The sequence below is a fragment of the Pipistrellus hanaki genome (assembly GCF_964339955.1).
Source record: "Pipistrellus hanaki genome assembly, chromosome: 2".
In the NCBI taxonomy this organism is placed as follows: Eukaryota; Metazoa; Chordata; class Mammalia; order Chiroptera; family Vespertilionidae; genus Pipistrellus; species Pipistrellus hanaki.
Genome location: NC_140504.1, coordinates 174,624,922 through 174,642,840, shown reverse-complemented (window position 1 = coordinate 174,642,840; position 17,919 = coordinate 174,624,922). Strand labels below are relative to the sequence as shown.

Below are 17,919 nucleotides of genomic sequence, written 5' to 3'. Positions count from 1 at the left end.
TTCAGAGAGGAAGGGAAAGGGAGATAGAAACATCAGAGAATCATTCATTGATCCACTGCCTTCTGCACACCCCCTACTGAGAATGGAGCCTGCAACCTGAGCACGTGCCCTTAGCCAGAATCGAACCCAGACCCTTCAGTCCGCAGGCCAATGTTCTATCCACTGAGCCAAACCGGATAGAGCAAGAGTATGAGTTTTCTTTCCCTTATCATCAGGCTAAAGGAAACTGTTCTCTACCTTAATCAAGCAAAGGGCTTTAATTGTATACTTCACAATGATCCAAACAAGTTCTAGCTGTGATACTATATTTGTTTGCTTATGGCTGCTGTAACAAAGTATCAAGGAAATTTTTTAAAATATGTTTTTATTGATTTTAGAGAAAGTGAGAAATAGAAACATGAATGAGAAACATTGATAAGTTGCCTCCTGCATGTCCCCTACTAGGGATCAAACCCGCATCTCGGACATGTGCCCTGATCAGAAATTTTACCTGGTTACCTCTTGGTGCATGGGTTGATGCTCAACCATTGAGCCACACCAGCAGGACACAGAAATTTAAACAACAGCCAAAACCGGTTTGGCTTGGTGGATAGAGTGTTGGCCTATGGACTGAAGGGTCCCAGGTTCAATTCCGGTCAAGGGCATGTACCTTGGTGGCAGGCACGTCCCAGTGGGGGGTGTACAAGAGGCAGCTGATCGATGTTTCTCTCTTATTGATGTTTATAACTCTTTATCCCTCTCCCTTCCTCTCTGTGAAAAATCAATAAAAATTTTTTTAAAGAAATTTAAAGAACAGAATTTATTGTCTCATAGTTTCAGAGACCGGAAGTCTGTACTCAAGGTGTTGGTAGAGTTACCTTGTTTCCCCGAAAATAAGACAGTGTCTTATATTAATTTTTGCTCCAAAAGATGTGCTAGGTCTTATTTTCAGGGGATGTCTTATTTTTCCATGAAGAAGAATGCGGTACACATTTATTGTTAAATGAAAATAAAGGAAATTTATTACCTGTATACAGTACGGTAGTACGGTAGTAGTCAACACAAACCAGACAAACTGAATCCTACAGTATCAAGAATTTACTCATTTATTCAGTGACAATCATGTCATCATCTTCTGGAACATCATCATAACAATCCAATTCCTGAATTTCCTGATGAATTTCTTGTGACTCCATTTCTTTCAGAATCAGTGGACCAAATCTCTCATGTTTAGCCTAGGGGGGCCTTATTTTTGGGGGGATGCCTTATACCGTATTTTCTGGCGTATAAGACGACCCCCTAATTTTACAGTTAAAATATAGGTTTGGGCCTATATTCGCTGAATAAGACTACCCCCCACTTCCGAGGCAACACCAGTTCTTTTTTTAATAGACCGCCTCTCTGACTCTGGCCAATCTGAGCAGGCTTTTTACTAGAACACAGTGTAGCTTCGGGTACAGAACATGTATAATTTGCATGCATAAAAAGCCTGCTTGGATTGGCCAGAGTCAGAGAGGCAGTCTATTTAAAAAAGAACTGGTGTTGCCTCGGAAGTGGGGGGTAATCTTATACAGCGAATATAGGCCTAAACCTATGTTTTAACTGTAAAATTAGGGGGCCGTCTTATATGCCGGAAAGAAACCTGTAAGTAGGTCTTATTTTCGGAGGATGTCTTATTTTCAGGGAAACACGGTAGTTCTTTCTGAAGGCTTAGAGGGAGGGATCTGCTTCAGGCTTCACTCCTGGACATACAGATAGCCATCTTCACATTCACATGGCATTCTTCCTGTATACATGTTGTCTCTAAATTTTCCCATTATAAGAATTCCAGTAATATTACATTATAGCCTACTCTTATGACCTCATTTTAATTGTTATTACCTCTGTAAAGACCTGACCTCCAAATATGGTCACATTCTTAAATATTGGGGATTAAGACTTCAACACACAATTCAATACATAGCAGGTATGTAAGAAAATAAACAGGCTACCAATCTAGGTTCTTATCTCTTCACTGTAAGAATCACTAGCATGGAAATCATATGTATATAATTTACTTATGAAATTTGATATTTCAATACTTATACAAAGATAACATACCAGGTGAAATCATTTCCTTATTTATACTCTTACATAAATTCCTTTTTTGTGAGACTAAGAAACCCAAAAGACAAGGTTTTCAAATTAGAATCTGAAGGTGATGTTTTTGCTGTTTTAAAAAAGCTTTCTGGGAGTTAACATGTAACACTAGATAGCCCTATTCATTAGAATATCAAGATGGCTCCAGCTTGCTTTTTCCTAATTTTATGTACTAACAGCTTTATCATTTAAATAATTTTGACCTGCTGGTGTTCTACTTGATGGTAAGTTGCGGCTATACTCTGCCAAATATTCTGATAAAAACTAGGAAAGTGTCCAGATTCTCTTTAAACATGACTTCCCCTTGTGACACTACTCACAAATGACTTTAGAGCCACAGATCCTCTCAGCTCATATAACTAGGTTATACCAGGTAAAATGAGCTTGGGAATGCAATCCCCAGGGCAGCTGCAATGAAAACTCTACCCTGGAACACTTGTTATTTTCAGGCATTCATGGGCTGAAGTTTTCCTCTTGAAATGGGAGAGTATGTGTGTTTTTCAATGATCTTAGTCTCTAGCAAAAGGGATTTTTTTCATTTTTGCTTTTAATTTTACTTTTTTCCCCCGAAATAAAACTTTGAAATGAGTGGACCACTATATAATTCCTGACTAAATGAGAACTCTAACCTAATATAACATAAAAAGGATTTGTTAGGGATTTTCAAGCTGTTGATCATATAATTCCTATGAAATAGACTTTTTAGAAGTGAAAAAATATGACTAAATTACCATTAGTGGGAAACAAAGAGCTAAACAGTAGTAGAAGAAAAAGGATATGTAAAACAACCTTCCAAGGCTGTAGCCAACGTGCTAACATCATCTACCGAGTATTTTTGTGGGTTTTTTTAAAAATATATTTTATTGATTTTTTTACAGAGAGGAATGGAGAGGGATCGAGAGCTAGAAACATTGATGAGAGAGAAACATTGACCAACTGCCTCCTGCACACCCTGGGGATGTGCCTGCAACCAATGCACATGCCCTTGACCGGAATCGAACCCAGGACCTTTCAGTCTGCAGGCCGATGCTCTATCCTCTGAGCCAAATCAGTTTCGGCCCGAGTTTTATATTTATTCTACTTGACCAGGTCTCTGTGGTCCTTTCTCTGGATAAATATTTTTAAGTAATAAAGTGATTACAAATGATAAAAAGGCCACCAAAGTGACTACTATCCTCAGGGCTTTGAACCATTTGGGATAATCTGGCAAAAGAAAAAATTCATTATGTAATGCTATCCCTAAACCTATTATTACTGTGACTATAGCTTCACTGAGCCTTTCAGAAGAAAGGAAGGCAAACCATGAAAACAGGACAGGAGCTGTACTACTAGCTAAATTGAGGTAGTCTGGTTTGGCTGGACTACCTTCTGGCAGAACAAAACCCCATCTGATTCCTCCCAAGAAAGATAGGTAACTGGCTCCATAAGCCATCTGAGTAAAAGCTAATGCTGGGATGTAAGTCTTTGTCATCACCATGATCAATGGTGGAGCAAGGAAGGGGATTAGTCCGGCCAGAGAGATGTATAATGCTGGCTTTGGGCTGTCAGGCAGGAATGTGATAGTTTTCGGTGGCCTGGCTGGAAGCACTTCTTCCTTCTGCTTCTTCTTAAAGCTGCATGGGGAAGTATGATAGTATTGTGTCTTGCTCATACACACTGGAAATGATGAGAAAGGCCTAGGCCTTAAAAACAAAGGTGAAAAGTTCTGTTGGAGACATGCCTTGAGAGAAAGTGTTTCTATTCGGCTGGCTCCTAGTCCAACTGTGAAAGAGTGCTTCAGCATCTACATGGAGAAAATAAACCAGAAGACAAAAGCAGATTTTTAAAAATGTGTATCACCAAATGTCTTAATTCCATACCACAACAATATAAAAACAAACTAACTGCTTTACAGAAAGGTTGGACTATAGTGTTGTTATTGCTGGCTAAGACTATTAACAGCTATACCAATACAAAAGAAACTACTGAATAGAAGCCAGTTATGTTTTGGCTTACCACTAATCTTATCCCCTGAGGAAATATCTCAAAGAAGAACAGGTAAAGACTGGATATTTAGTATATGGCATTCTAAACTGCCTCTTGTACTTACAAAAAAGTAGTGTACCTTCCAATATAGCTTTATGGACACTGCATACTTTTCATAGATTCATGCCTTTCTACATGTCTCTGCCTAACATTCTGGCTTACTACTTTTCTATTTGGGAACTGTTTTTACAAATTCAGCTTAAAACTTTCTCTAATCTGCCCTGGCTGGTTTGGCTTAGTGGACAAAGCCTCGGCCTGCTGACTGAAGGGTCCCAGGTTTGATTCTGGCCAAGGGCACAAAGCCTGGGTTGTGGGCTCAGTCCCCAGTGTGGGGCTTCAGGAGGCAGCCAATCAATGATTCTCTTTCATCATTGATGTTTCTGTTTCTTTCTTCCACTCCCTTCCTCTCTGAAATCAATAATATATTTTTATTTTATTTTTTAAAGGCAGTGTTACTTTTTTTCATATATATATATATATATATATATATATATATATATATATATTTTATTGATTTTTTACAGAGAGGAAGAGAAAGGGACAGAGTTAGAAACATTGATGAGAGAGAATTATTGATCAACTGCCTCTTGCACACCCACTACTGGGAATGTGCCCTCAACCAAGGTACATGCCCTTGACCTGAATCAAACCCAGACCTTTCAGTCCACAGGCCGATACTCTATTCACTGAGTCAAACCGGTTTCGGCAATATATTAAAAAAAAAAAAAAAAAACTTCCTCCAATCCTATAAGTACCCTATGTGTACTTCCATGTATAATACAGTGAATTAAAATTGTGAGTAGACTTGAGAACCAGGAGCATATTTTTTTCTTTGCCTTAAAAAAAATCTTTGTGTCTTTCATGTTATGTGACCAAATAAACTTCTCTGCTGATTCTATGCTTTAGTAAGCAGATTCCAGACTTCAACTAGTAAATAGATTTCAAGTAACTCGAGAAGTGTTAGATGAAAGCAAAAATGAAAGTTATTTAAGAATCTTGGTGATTCCTCAAAATGCTAGAAATGATTCCATCTTGGGACCTCTTTTTCTCTTTAGTCTAGAATGTTCTTCTCTGAGCCACCTGCATGGCCCATTCCCTAATTTCTGACCACCCCATTTATATAAAGTGCAATCGTGAGTCTATTTTTTATTTGTTTTTTAGTAATTATTAAGGTATTACATATGGGTCCTTATCCCCTCATTGCCCCTTCCACCTCCCAGTTCATACCCTCACCCCCCTAGTATCTGTGTCTATTGGCTATGCTTATATGCATGCATACAAGTCCTTTGGTTGATCTTCCCCCTCTCCCACACCCTCCCCTGCATAAGTCTGTTTTTGACAATCCGCATTCCCTTCACCTACACATACCCAAATATCAGGAAAGGATCTTTTTGTCTTCCTTTTCACTGCTATTGCCCAGCCAAACCATGCCTGGCAAGTAGTGCTCAAATATTTGCTAAATAAACCAACCTTTGAAGATGCTTGAGAAAACTTCTGGATGAAGTGAAGCATACTGAAACCTAATGAAGTCTTGCTCAGGAAGATGCCAGGCAGTTCTGATGAATGTATTTTTATAGCTAAGTGAACACGCTGAATCAGAAGCATGTTGCTGTGTGCAAAATAAGATGTCAAAAAAACACACAAATAGATGTCACTTAATTTTATTCATTTTATACATAATTTTCTTAATCTAACTTGAGAATTGCCTGGCTGGCATGGCTCAGTGATTAAATTTTGACCTATGAACCAGGAGGTCACAGTTCCATTCTTGATCAGGGTACATGCCCTGGTTACAGGCTCAATTCCCCGTGGGGGGCATGCAGGAGGAAGCCAATTGATGAGTCTCATCATTGATGTTTCTTTCTCTTCATCTCTGAATCAATAAAAATATATTTTTTAAAATAATAAAGTAACTTGAGCCGAAACCAGTTTGGCTCAGTGGATAGAGCATCAGCCTGTGGACTGAAAAGTCCCAGGTTCAATTCCCGTCAAGGGAATGTACTTTAGTTGCGGGCACATCCCCAGTAGGGGTGTGCAAGAGGCAGCTGATGGATATTTCTCTCTCCCTTCCTCTAGCTTTCTATCCCTCTCTCTCTTCCTCTCTGTAAAAACTCAATAAAATATATTTTTTAAAGTAACTTGAAAATTTCTTATATATAACAGTTTCCTTTGAAAACATTAACATTTTCTAAAAATCAGTAACATGTTAATAGATCCTTTCCTTCTCTGAAAATATTAATGCACAGAGATCTGGATTTTACAGATAACCATTTCCCAGCTGTGTGTCCTTAGATAAATTGCTTTCTTGAAGTGGCAATTTCTTATTTTTAAAACTGAAGGTCATAGCATCCCTATTCTTTCCACCCCCCCTTATTTATTTTGGGACTTAGTAGTTTATAGCTCAAAATAATGATGATAATACAATTCAGCTGTGAACCAGACAATGTGTTTGATATACAAAAACTAATTACAAAAAACCTCATCAACTTGGTGCTGAGAGACTGTATAACTTGGTAAGCTAGGGCACAAACTTTGGAGTCAAACAATCTATGTTAGAATCCTTGCTAGCTGAGACTTCAGGCAAGCATTTAATCTTGCTAAGATGCAATTCACTCACCTATGAAGATAAGGATTATAATAACTACACAGGATCGCTGTAAAATTTAAATCATTTAATACATGTAAAGAGCTAAGAACTGTCCCCAACACAAAGAAAGCACTCAAAAAATATTTGCTGCCCTAGCCAGTGTGGCTCAGTGGATAAGAGCATCGGCCTGCAGACTGAAGGGTCCCGGGTTCAATTCTGGTCAAGGGCACATACTTGGGTTGCAGGCTTGGTCTGGAGGCAACCAGCTGATGTGTCTCTTTCACATTGATGTTTCCCTCTTTCTCTCCCCCTCCCTTCTACTCTCTCTAAAAATCAATGGAAAAATATCTATTGTGAGGATTAACAAAAAAAATTTTTTTGCCCTCGCTGGTTTGGTTCAGTGGCTAGAGTAGGGGTGTCGAACTCAATCAGAGAAGGGGCCAAAATCTAAAATCCAGCCTAAATCGCGGGCCGAATGGTTTACTGAACAGTCATAAACTGACAATGTCATAAACTGACAGCGGAGTGCAGTGATGACAGCGCGGTGCGGGCCACATTGCAAGGCCTGGCGGGCTGGATTTGGCCCGCGGGCCTTGTGTTTGACACATGTGGGCTAGAGCATCAGCCTTTGGACTGAATGAATGGTCTCAAGTTCCATTCCCATCAAGGGCACGTGGTTGGGTTTTGGGCTCAATTCCCAGTAGGGGGCATGCAGGAGGCAGCAAATCAATGATTCTCTCTCATCATTGATGTTTCTATCTCTCCCTCTCCTCTCCTCTCTAAAATCAATAAAAATACATTTAAAAAATAAAAATATATATTTTAACATTTTTAATTCTTATTTCCTCATTATTTTTATTGCTTTTATTACTGATTTATTATTATTTACATAAGTAGCCGGTAAAGTGACCGAGAATATGAATCCATATGCCTTATGCCAGTCCCATTCTTAGTTCTTTTCCCCCCATTGTTTTTTTGTTTTGTTTATTTTCTTGTATGTGTGTGTCCCACTCTTACCAGAATGAGAAGTCTAAACCCCCCCCCCCAAAATTCCCAAACCCACAGTTGCCTCTCCATTAACAAGTTTAATGAACTACTTATTTACTTACTTTGTGTGGGGGTTTTTAGTTATTGATTTTTAGAGAGAGAGGAAGGGAGAGATTGATTTGTTGTTCCACTTATTCATTCTTGGTTTGTTTGTTTTTGTTTTTTTGTTTTTGTTTTTGTTTTTTTAAATATATATTTTATTGATTTTACCCAGAGAGGAATTGAGAGGGAGAGAGAGTTAGAAACGTCGATGAGAGAGAAACATCGACCAGCTGCCTCCTGCACACCCTCCACTGGGGATGTGCCCGCAACCAAGGTACATGCCCTTGACCGGAATCGAACCTGGGACCTTTCAGTCCGCAGGCCGACGCTCTACCACTGAGCCAAACTGGTCTCGGCTCATTCTTGGTTTATTCTTCTATGTTCCCTGACTTGGGATGGAACCCGCAACCTTGGCTATGGGAAAGACGCTTTAACCAAGGCAATGAACTAATTTCTTGATCACAAATCTGAAAATTCCTGTATTCTGGTCAATGTCATCATTCTATACAATAGGAAGAAAATGAGTTAAGTTATCCTGAGCCTCTGAGTATATCTTAAAATGACACCCACCACATACACCTCGTAACTCCCAGACACATTTATTTGCAGGACCCACACAATCACTTTAAAAAATATATATATATATATATATAATTGACTTTTTACAGAGAGGGATAGAAAGTTAGAAACATCGATGAGAGAGAAACATCGATCAGCTGCCTCTTGCACACCCCCCACTGGGGATGCGCCCACAACCAAGGTGCATGCCCTTGACCAGAACCGAACCCGGGACCTTTCAGTCCACAGGCTGACGCTCCATCCACTGAGCCAAACTGGTTTCGGCCCACACAATCACTTTTATGCAAAATCACCTGCTTAAGGGCCTTCTGGACCACCCCACTTAAAATCTCAGCGCTCTCTCCACCATTGGGACGAGATCTCTATGCACTGTGATATATGTGCTTTCCAACTCTCGAATTAAAGCGAATAAATGATAGCCTAAAACCCGAAGACGGCCAATCGGTTAGGGAATGAAGAACAAACCCAAGGGTTAATCCGCTTCAATTCAAGCGAAATCCTCAGTATCTCCACTGCCCCAAAAGAAAAAGTTGTAAACTGCAAGCCTCAGAGCCTACGTCTGAGAAAAGGGGATGGAGTCTGAACTCTCGAATCCTCCGTAAACTTGCCCCGACAATGTCCGTAGCTCTGGTTTACTGCTAACCTCTATTGCCCCCTCCTCTCCCCATTTGCAACCTGCATTTCTGGCAGCAGCCCTACTACTCACTTGCCAGTGTCGCGCGGAGAGATGGAAAGCTGAGCTGCAAGAACAGCCAAGTGCTCCTGAAAAGGCACTTCCGGTAAGTGGGGTTAGATAGTCCTCCACTTCCTGTCAACTGGAAAAAAATGAGTCCGGGTAGGATCTTGAGCAGCGCTAAGTGGTTCCTACTTTCGGTTTTCCTTTCCGTCTTGGGTCATTGTCTTAATTTAGTGAAATTCGGCTTTTTGACGTCTGTAGGGTACCTGAAGGATCCTTGCCCCTCTATTCCAGGTTTCATAGGCAGTTCGGAAGGTAGAGTCTTCAGTCTTGCAACAACCGAAACAATCTTAGAGTGATGGTGGAAGAAAGTAGGAGAGATTTGGAGTCTAGACTAAGTGTGAGTTGGCCAAATTGCTTATCTCTGGAACTCATCTTTTAGTGTGCGTAACAACAGGGTTTCTCAGATTTACGGGGCATATCTCACTGCGATTTAGGATCCTAATGAGCAAAAGTAAACATGGAACATAGTGTTCGTTGCCTATCTTCCATATTAACAGAATTCCAGTTTTGTATCGGGCACCAATGTGTGAAGAAGAAGAAAACCTTTTTACTTCCATTCTCTTTGCTAGGGCCTGGAAACTTCATTAAAAAATAAGGGGAGCCCGACTGGTGTGGCTCAAAGGTAGAGCGTGGGACCATAAATCAGGTCACTGCTGTGGGTTCAATCCCGTGGTGGGGCATGCAGGAGGCAATTGATACATTTTTCTCTCTCATGGATGCCTCTCTCTCTCAAGTCAATAAAAATATTTTTAAAAGAAAGGAAAGAAGGGGAGGACATGGGAGGGGAGGGGAAAAGATTAACCAAAGAACATATATGCATAACCCATGGACATACAGTGTGAGGAAGGCCCAGGTGGGGCTGGGACTAGGTGTAGGGGACAGAAAGGGGAAATGGACATCTGTGATACTGTCAAATAATATTTTTTAAGAGCATAAGGAGAAGGATTTTCATGCTCATGAAAGGTGTGGTAAGAGCTTTGGGGGTGATTCAAAAAGATCATTCATCCTGTCACCCTTGGCTTTCATTTTTGTCGGTTATGCGACCTTGGACGAGTTCGTTTCCTTCTCTGGGCCTCCATTTTACAATCTGATAAAAAAAAAAAAAAAAAAAAAAAAAAAAAAAAAAAAAAAAAAAAAAAAAGGCACAGCACCAAGCAATTTGAGTGGTCTTCTTAAGACAAGTAAGAGGACAGCTCAAGAGGCCCACGCTGGCCATCTTCTCCATCCCTCTGGGTTCTGGGTAGCCCAGCTAAATCATGTGGTTTAGCTTCCAGGGCTGGATGGACTCACAGCAAATTCTTCGAAATTGTAAGCGCTTCTAGTCGCGAGAGACTTTCGCTTTTATTTCCTCCTTTGTGTGTCTAAGCAGCGCCGCCCCTTCCCGTCGTGCAATACCCAGGAGACTTTAGAGAGCGGCTTCTCCGCGGGTCAGAGGCCAGAGATCCGCACGGTGCTCGTTAGGGGCGTGACGCCAGCGTCAGGCGGAACTACCGCTCCCGACGGGTAGCGCGTCGCGCGCCCGAGCGCTGACCCCGGAGCGCGGTCCGTCGCGTGGCCCGCTGGGGGCTGAAGTCTTAACGACCCGCGCTCGTGAAGGAGCGGAAGGTGGGGAAGGGTCGGCAAACGCATGCTTCTACGAAATCGGTTTGCCAGTACTCGTAGAGGTAATTTGGGGACGGGGTGTGGGAGGGTAAGGAACGAAAGAGCAGGGAAAAGTGGGTACACTTATACACACCCCGCCCCCCCCCCCTCTTGCCCCCACATTCATTGACACGCGTCCAGGCCCCTAGGGTTGGGCCGGAGGGGTGAAGGGAGCACCGAAGTTTGCCGGCCCCGCCTCTCATGGAGGTGGAGGGAGCTGGGGGTGGGGCAGGGAAATAACCGCCGCTCACGTGCCCCGAACGTTTGCGGCCGGCGGCGGGGTCACCGGAACAGGGCGCGTGCGCGTGCTGCCCGTCGTGCGCGCGCGCGCCCCAGTGGGCGTTGGGAGTGGGCGGGTGTGAGAGGCGGTGTTGAATGGGGGCGGGCTGGGCTGCTCATCGCTCCTCCCCCTCCGCCCGCCGTGCCCCTCCTCGGCAGTGTGGGCCGGGCAGCCATTTTGGGAAGAGCTTTGTTATGGTTGTGGGCTCCTCCAGCTCTGCGGGATCAGGAAGCCGAGGACGCGTCCTCAGACACCGCGTCTGGTGCCAAGCTGCAGCCCTGCCGCTGCCCGGTGAGTAAGAGTCCCCGACTGCGGGGCCGTGAGGGGAGGGGGGGGGGTGTCTAGGTTTTCCCCGGCGCGGGACTCCACCCGGTGCCTGGCCGGCCGTCTGTGGAAACAAGTTGGAGGAGGCTCTCACACAGGTGGTTGGGTGGGCGTAGGTGGGCCCGGGGAAGGGGAGCGGAGCGGAGCCCCGCGGGTCGTGTGGTCGGCACCGGACACCTCTCCCCCCCGCGCGCGGGCTTCGGGCGCGAGCGTCGCGGCGGCGCTGCCGGAGGGGCGCCCGCTTCAACTTTGGTCTGCGGGTCGGAACGCTCACCTGCGGCTCTCTGGCTCCTCTCCAGGCGTTTCCGCCCGGCGGTTGAGTGACTTGGTTTACGGGTTTCTTTTTCTGCCTAGATTAGAGCCAAAGGGCTTCCCCCCCCCCCCAACGTAGGAAAATAATGAGGAAATAATCGTGTTAGTCAAATGTGGTGTGTCTGAAAGGGGGACAAACCTTTAACCCCCAACGTTCTGGCTCTCCTTGGTAGCGAGGTGTTTTCGTTGGTTTAGCACCTACCAACACGACCCTCGGAAAAAACCTGGTAAATCTTGAAGTACGATGAAGATGTTTGTTTTGTTTCTGTTTTAATTTAAATCTACCTCTAACACCCATACACACACACCCCCGGTGAAATTCAAAAGAAACTCTGTGAATCTAAAATGGCTGTAGCTTGGGGAAGTGCCTTGAGCTTCGGTAACTTAAAATACGTTAAGTCGTCTTAAATTTTTAATTGTTCCTCCTCCGGGGACAACTTAATCTTTTGATCTTTTGCTTTTCTTGTCATTGGTGTCTTATCTTGAAAAGGCCTTGGTTGGTGAAAACAAAGGTGAGGCCAAAGAAGTTTGCTTACTTCGAAAGTTTACGTAAGAGTGGGTGCGGGGTTGGTTTGTTGTAATTGCTTATAGTTTTGAAATTATTCTGTGGTGTTAATTTTATCCAACTTGGTGCTCTGAGCTCGGTTTGTCATATTTGTTTAAATAACTTGCTCTCTCTGATATTTATTGCTCGGGGGGAAAACGGAGTTCATTGGGTGGTTCATGTTTTAGTTTAGTAACAAGTCACTTTCCTGTGTAAATCCCTTACAGAAGTAAAGTGACTGGCATTCTTCAAAACACTTAGGTTTGTAATTTGGTGGACTGCTGGCTTTTTCTCAGGTCTTTTATGTGTAATACTTGAAAGGGAATCTGAGTGCTGTTAAGTTTGGGTCGTTCATTAGTGTAAGACAAGTGAAAACACACTTGAGCTGTGGAGCTTCTGATTGTTGTGCCCTTTTTAACAAAAGCCTGTCTTTTTGTTAGCTTTTTTTTTTTTTTTTTTAACTATAAGATTCAGAAATATAACTGAAAACAAAAAGGCAGAGAATGTAAACCAGACACAGTTAACTTAAGTGTTTGGGAAGGTGCTTGAGTTTCAAATTGTAATCTGTAAACTATAATAAAATGCTCATGTGAATGAGAACTTTGGAATTAATAGTTAAACTGTCATTTTCCCCAAGAGAGTCAATGTCAATTTACCTTCCTACATTCTTTCAACACAAACATTTTTGTCAGCTTACTTTTTAGGATATTTTGTTCTTATTTTGGTGGTTTTACAAAAAAAAAAAAAAAATTTTAAAGTGCTTTGTAGAAATTACAAGTCTGGATTTTTTTTTTTTTGTCATCGTTGCTTACTGACCCATAAACTTAAATGCCACTTTATTGTAATTTTTTCAGGTTATTAAGCTTAGCTAAGGAGGGGGCGATTTTAATAAGTTTGGAATAGTAAGAGGTCTGGGGCACATTGCTACTTACAAATTCATTTTCAAATACTCAGTTAAAGATAAAACACAGTTCTGAATCAGACTTCAGCAGACTGCATTTGTTTTATTATTAAAGTGTATACACTTAATAACAGTGATAACTCTAATGTGCCAGGGACTATTCCTTGAAGTGCTTTACATTTATTAATTTATTATTTCTATGAGGTAAATATTGTTATACCCCTAAGGTTTTTACTTGAGGGGGAAAAGCCCGACTCATCCAGCTAGTATTTAAACCTAAGCTGTTGGAAAGATGAGAACGCACAAAATTTTAAAGGATCGGCTGGAAAAGTAGTCCATAGAAAAGATAAATTTTGGTGTGTGTGTATATATGGTTTTTCAAATGGATGGTAAAAAAATTCTATGTGGTGCATAGATAATACTAAATCATAAATGACTATTAATCAAATTCTGAATTTTATTTCCCACTGAAGTCTGCTCAAAACAAAAGTGACTATAGTCAAACTTGAATAATAGTACAATAAGCAGAGCTAAACATTTTTTGTCCAAAAGTATACCTTCACTAAAGAGGTAAAATATTGCTATTGTTAGGTAAATTGGGTTTCTATAGGTGATTTCAAATAAACTAGGCCAGTGGTCGGTTTGCCCCTCTGTTGACTAATGAGTTTGCCGACCACTGAATTAGGCAGATATATTTAAAGGATTCTAATAGTTATTTTCCTTTACTAAAGCAAATAATCAGCCTTTGATTGATCTTTTGGGCAAATTATTATTTTATTTTCTTTACTTTTTCATTTTTTTGTTGCTTTTTTTCCTCCAGAGAGTAAGAAGTGGGGGAGGGGGGTGAAGAGAGAAACATCAATGATGAGAGAGAATCATTGACTGACTACCTCCAGCATGCCTTCCTCCCCCACTGGGGATGGAGCCCACAACCCTGGCATGTGCCCTTGACCGGAATCAAACCCGGGACCCTTTAGTCCGAAGACTGATGCTCTCTATGCATTGAACCAAAATATCTAGGGCTCTTTTCTTCTCTCTCTCTCGAAATATATATCATATCATATCAAGAGAGAGAGAGAGAGAGAGAGAGAGAGAGATCCATTTGTTATTTCACTTACTAGTAATTGTGCATTCATTGGTTGATGCTTGTATGTTCGCTGACTTGGTATCGAACCCACAACCTTGGTGTATCTGAATGATGCACTAACCAGACAGGGCTATTTTTCATTATTTAGACAGAACATGTCAATTATTCTCCTTTTTAAGAAATACAGAGGCACATGACTTGAGGTGGTGAACACAGTGCAATATGCAGAGGATATGTTATAGAATAGTACGCCTTTAACCTATGTAATTTGTGGGGGGCTGTTTCTCCGTTTTCTGCTACCCGCGCGGAAAACGACAGGTTCCTGAGTAGAGGAACTGGGGATTAAGAAATTAAAGAAGACCATAATCAATTTTTTAAAAATCAATAAAATATATTTTTTTTTTAAAAAGAAATTAAGGAAGAAAAATAAAGAGACCCAGAGGCAGAAATAGATTCAATCTGGGACCCGGGTTGGGGGCTGTCACTGATGGAGAGACAGTTACCACCCACCATTGCGCATTTATTTATTTCCAAAAGAATAAAGGGAGGTTTCCCTGAAAAGTTTAGAATCAAAAGAGTTTTGGGTGTGCCCAGGTCCTATTCATTCCCTCATTCCTGGGATTTAGCATATCAAGACCTGGGTAAGTCAAGGTCCTATTCGTTCCTCATTCCAAGCACATGGATAAAGATAAATCTGTACTGATTACAGTCTCTGACATTTTGGGGAAACATGTTCCCAGGGCGTGGCTTAGCCTACGCTTGAGTTCAGCTGATGATAATTAAAGGTCATCCATGTGCATTCTCCGGGGGCCCTCTACAGTAATTAGCGAATGTAATTCCAATAAATTAAAAAAAAAGAACTGCAAGAGGCTGAATTATGTATGGTGCCAGTATCAGCATGCTGGGTGTTAGGAATATCAGATGACCTAAAACATCTCCTGCCATCAAAGAACTTGGTCGTATAACAAATAAACACAAAAATATTCAAGGTTAACGACATAGCTGTCTTTGTTTTTTTTTAAATATATTTTATTGATTTATTACAGAGAGAGGGAGAGAGAGAGATAGTTAGAAACATCGATGAGAGAGAAACATCGACCAGCTGCCTCCTGCACACCCCCCAATGGGGATGTGCCCGCAACCAAGGTACATGCCATTGACCTGAATCGAACCTGGGACCTTTCAGTCCGCAGGCCAATGCTCTAACCACTGAGCCAAACCGGTTTTGGCACATAGCTGTCTTTCAAGTTGATTTTTTTAACATACTAATTAAATTTACCTTTTCTTTTTTTAAATACATATTTTTAAATTTATATCGGAGAGGAAGGGACAGGGAGAGAGAGAGAGAGAAAGAAACATCAACGATGAGAGAGAATCATTGATCGGCTGCCTCCTGCATGCATCCTACTGGAGATCAAGCCTGCAACCTAGGTATATGCCCTTAACTGGAATGGAATCCAAGGACCCTTCAGTTCGAAGGCCATTGCTCTATTTGCTGAGCCAAACCAGCTAGGGCTACCTTCGTTTCCATGATAAAACTATTTTGCCTTATATTAACCAAACATCAGGCTAAAGAATCACCCGCATAAACAAAATTTTAGTATGATTTTCTGAGCTGTGGGTCTATTTATGTGGAATAAGTTTTCCTTGTTTTTTGTGGGGGGGTTTTAATCTAAGTTTAGCTATACTTTAAATTTAGATTGAAAACTCTTGTTTCTGCTGATTATAAGTTTAAGTTTTATTATGTAAAAAATTTCTTTTTGAGTTATTGCTATTTTTTTAATATATTTTATTGATTCTACACAGAGGAATTGAGAGGGATAGAGAGTTAGAAACGTCGATGAGAGAGAAACATCGACCAGCTGCCTCTTGCACTCCCCCTCCTGGGATGTGCCCACAACCAAGGTACGTGCCCTTGACCAGAATCGAACCCGGAACCTTTCAGTCCGCAGGCCGATGCTCTAACACTTAGCCAAACCTGTTTCTGCAAGTTATTGCTATTCTTAAAGTTTATATTTATAAGTATCTTGTCAAGTTGGTTTGGGTGCACTTTAGCTAGTTAATTAAAAGGTAGGCCTATTCCAGTGTTTCTGCTATGTGTTTATGAATTATTAGCTCGACTTTTTAATTAGTCTTTGCACCTATGATGGGAAGGGTAGTGAGAACCATTATTGTAGGTTTCATAAGCTAAAGCCTATAATATAGTCCAATATATAATCTCTCTATTCCTTAACTATGTATGGTGCCCTTCTATTCTACAAGTGAGTGTACAGAGGTTCTGAGAAGTTAAGTAAATAGTTGATATAACAGAAGAGAGGGGGATTCAGGCAGTTTTATCTGATTCCGAAGAGCTGTTTCCACTACATCATGTAGAGAGATAGTATGATACAGTAATTAAGGGTACCAACTTTATAGCCTGAGTTTGAATCTCAGCATTGTCACTTGATAGCTTTATGACTTTGGGAGAGTTTAGGTAAGGTTTTTGTGCCTTTTTCTTTCTCTGTTAAATGGGGAAAGTGGTTCCTTCTCATAGGACTATTGGGGTTAACAAATAAAATATTTGTAGAGTTCTTAAAACAGTGCCTGATGCCAAAACCGGTTTGGCTCAGTGGATAGAGAGTCAGCCTGCAGACTGAAAGGTCCCAGGTTTGATTCCGGTCAAGGGCATGTACCTTGGTTGCAGACACATCCCCAGTAGGGGTGTGCAAGAGGCAGCTGATAGATGATTTTCTCATTGATGTTTCTAACTCTCTATCCCTCTCTCATCCTCTCTGTAAAAAATCAATAAAATGTATATTTTAAAAAAAAACAAAAAACAATGCCCGACAATAGCAAGCACTTCATAATTATTAAATCTAAATTATCTGAAATTATCTTTCGTGTACATCCATTTACCAATCGAGTGAAATCTGAACAGATCATTGCACAGAAGTTCTTTGCTTTGTTTTTCTTTCTTAGATTCAATGTTTCTGTTAACTTTCCTAGTTTTTTTTGTTTGTTTTTTTTTTTTGTTTTTAAGCAGAGCCCAGACCACACATGCTGTAATTGACTTTCTTTCTAGCCTCTTAATTTGTTTCTTCTCTTTTTAAAAAAAAATATACTTTATTGATTTTTTACAGAGAGGAAGAGAGAGGGATAGAGAGCTAGAAACATCGACCAGCTGCCTCCTGCACGTCCCCTACCAGGGATTGTGCCCGCAACCAATGCACATGCCCTTGACCGGAATTGAACCTGGGACCTTCCAGTCCGCATACGAACGCTCTATCCACTGAGCCAAACCGGTTTTGGCTGTTTCTTCTCTTTTTCTTTGCACTTCGTTGAAGAAACCAGGCCATTTCTCTTGCAGAGGTTTCCATATTCTAGATTTTCCTGATTTCCTGTAAATTAATAGTTATATGTAGAAGCTTAGATAGAGTTTGAATTTTGGGGAAAGGGAGTCAGGAGGCTAACTTCGTAGGTGATTCTGTGCTTTTTTGGGATTTCCTTCTGATCCCATTGAGTATTAACTTTTCAAGTAGTTTATTTCCTGTCCTTTTTTTCTTTCTAGTATATACTTATTGTATTATAAAAATTGAGCTAAGTATGCTGGGTTTGCAGTGGTTTTGTATTCTGGTTTTGGGTACTAGTGAATAGTTTTCTTAGCCTATTTGGTCTGAAATTTCCTCTTCCCCCTATTGTTTTATTCTCACCATC

At 41.2% G+C, this 17,919-nt stretch overlaps 2 protein-coding genes across 3 annotated transcripts in view; one reads left to right on the top strand and one right to left on the bottom strand.

Moving 5' to 3' along the window:
* Window positions 1-2,958: 2,958 nt before the first annotated feature.
* On the bottom strand, window positions 2,959-9,249 carry TMEM69 (transmembrane protein 69). Of its 2 annotated transcripts, XM_084874716.1 has the most exons (3): window positions 9,105-9,229; window positions 5,614-5,752; window positions 2,959-3,901 (listed from the first exon to the last, which is right to left on the bottom strand). In XM_084874716.1, the coding sequence occupies exons 2-3, from the start codon at window positions 5,746-5,748 to the stop codon at window positions 3,191-3,193; spliced, it is 846 nt and encodes a 281-aa protein (XP_084730842.1). In that variant the 5' UTR covers window positions 5,749-5,752; window positions 9,105-9,229; the 3' UTR covers window positions 2,959-3,190. The 2 variants fall into 2 exon arrangements, with proteins under 2 accessions (XP_084730842.1, XP_084730843.1); XM_084874717.1 differs by lacking the exon at window positions 5,614-5,752 and having other exon boundaries at window positions 9,105-9,249.
* Window positions 9,250-10,573: 1,324 nt separating this feature from the next.
* Window positions 10,574-17,919, top strand: part of GPBP1L1 (GC-rich promoter binding protein 1 like 1) — a 46,780-nt gene continuing 39,434 nt past the window's right edge. The window contains exons 1-2 of the mRNA XM_084874633.1: window positions 10,574-10,801; window positions 11,217-11,349. The gene's annotated coding sequence lies outside the window, so the exon portion shown is untranslated. The remainder of the gene's footprint in view (window positions 10,802-11,216; window positions 11,350-17,919) is intronic.

Bases quoted from the DNA above. Each gene is read 5' to 3' on its own strand.
- TMEM69 (XM_084874716.1), bottom strand. From the start codon at position 5,748: ATGCTTCTGATTCAGCGTGTTCACTTAGCTATAAAAATACATTCATCA. The intron at 3,902-5,613 runs GTTGGTTTATTT...TTCTCCATGTAG, and splicing joins TTTCTCAAGCATCTTCAAAG to ATGCTGAAGCACTCTTTCAC.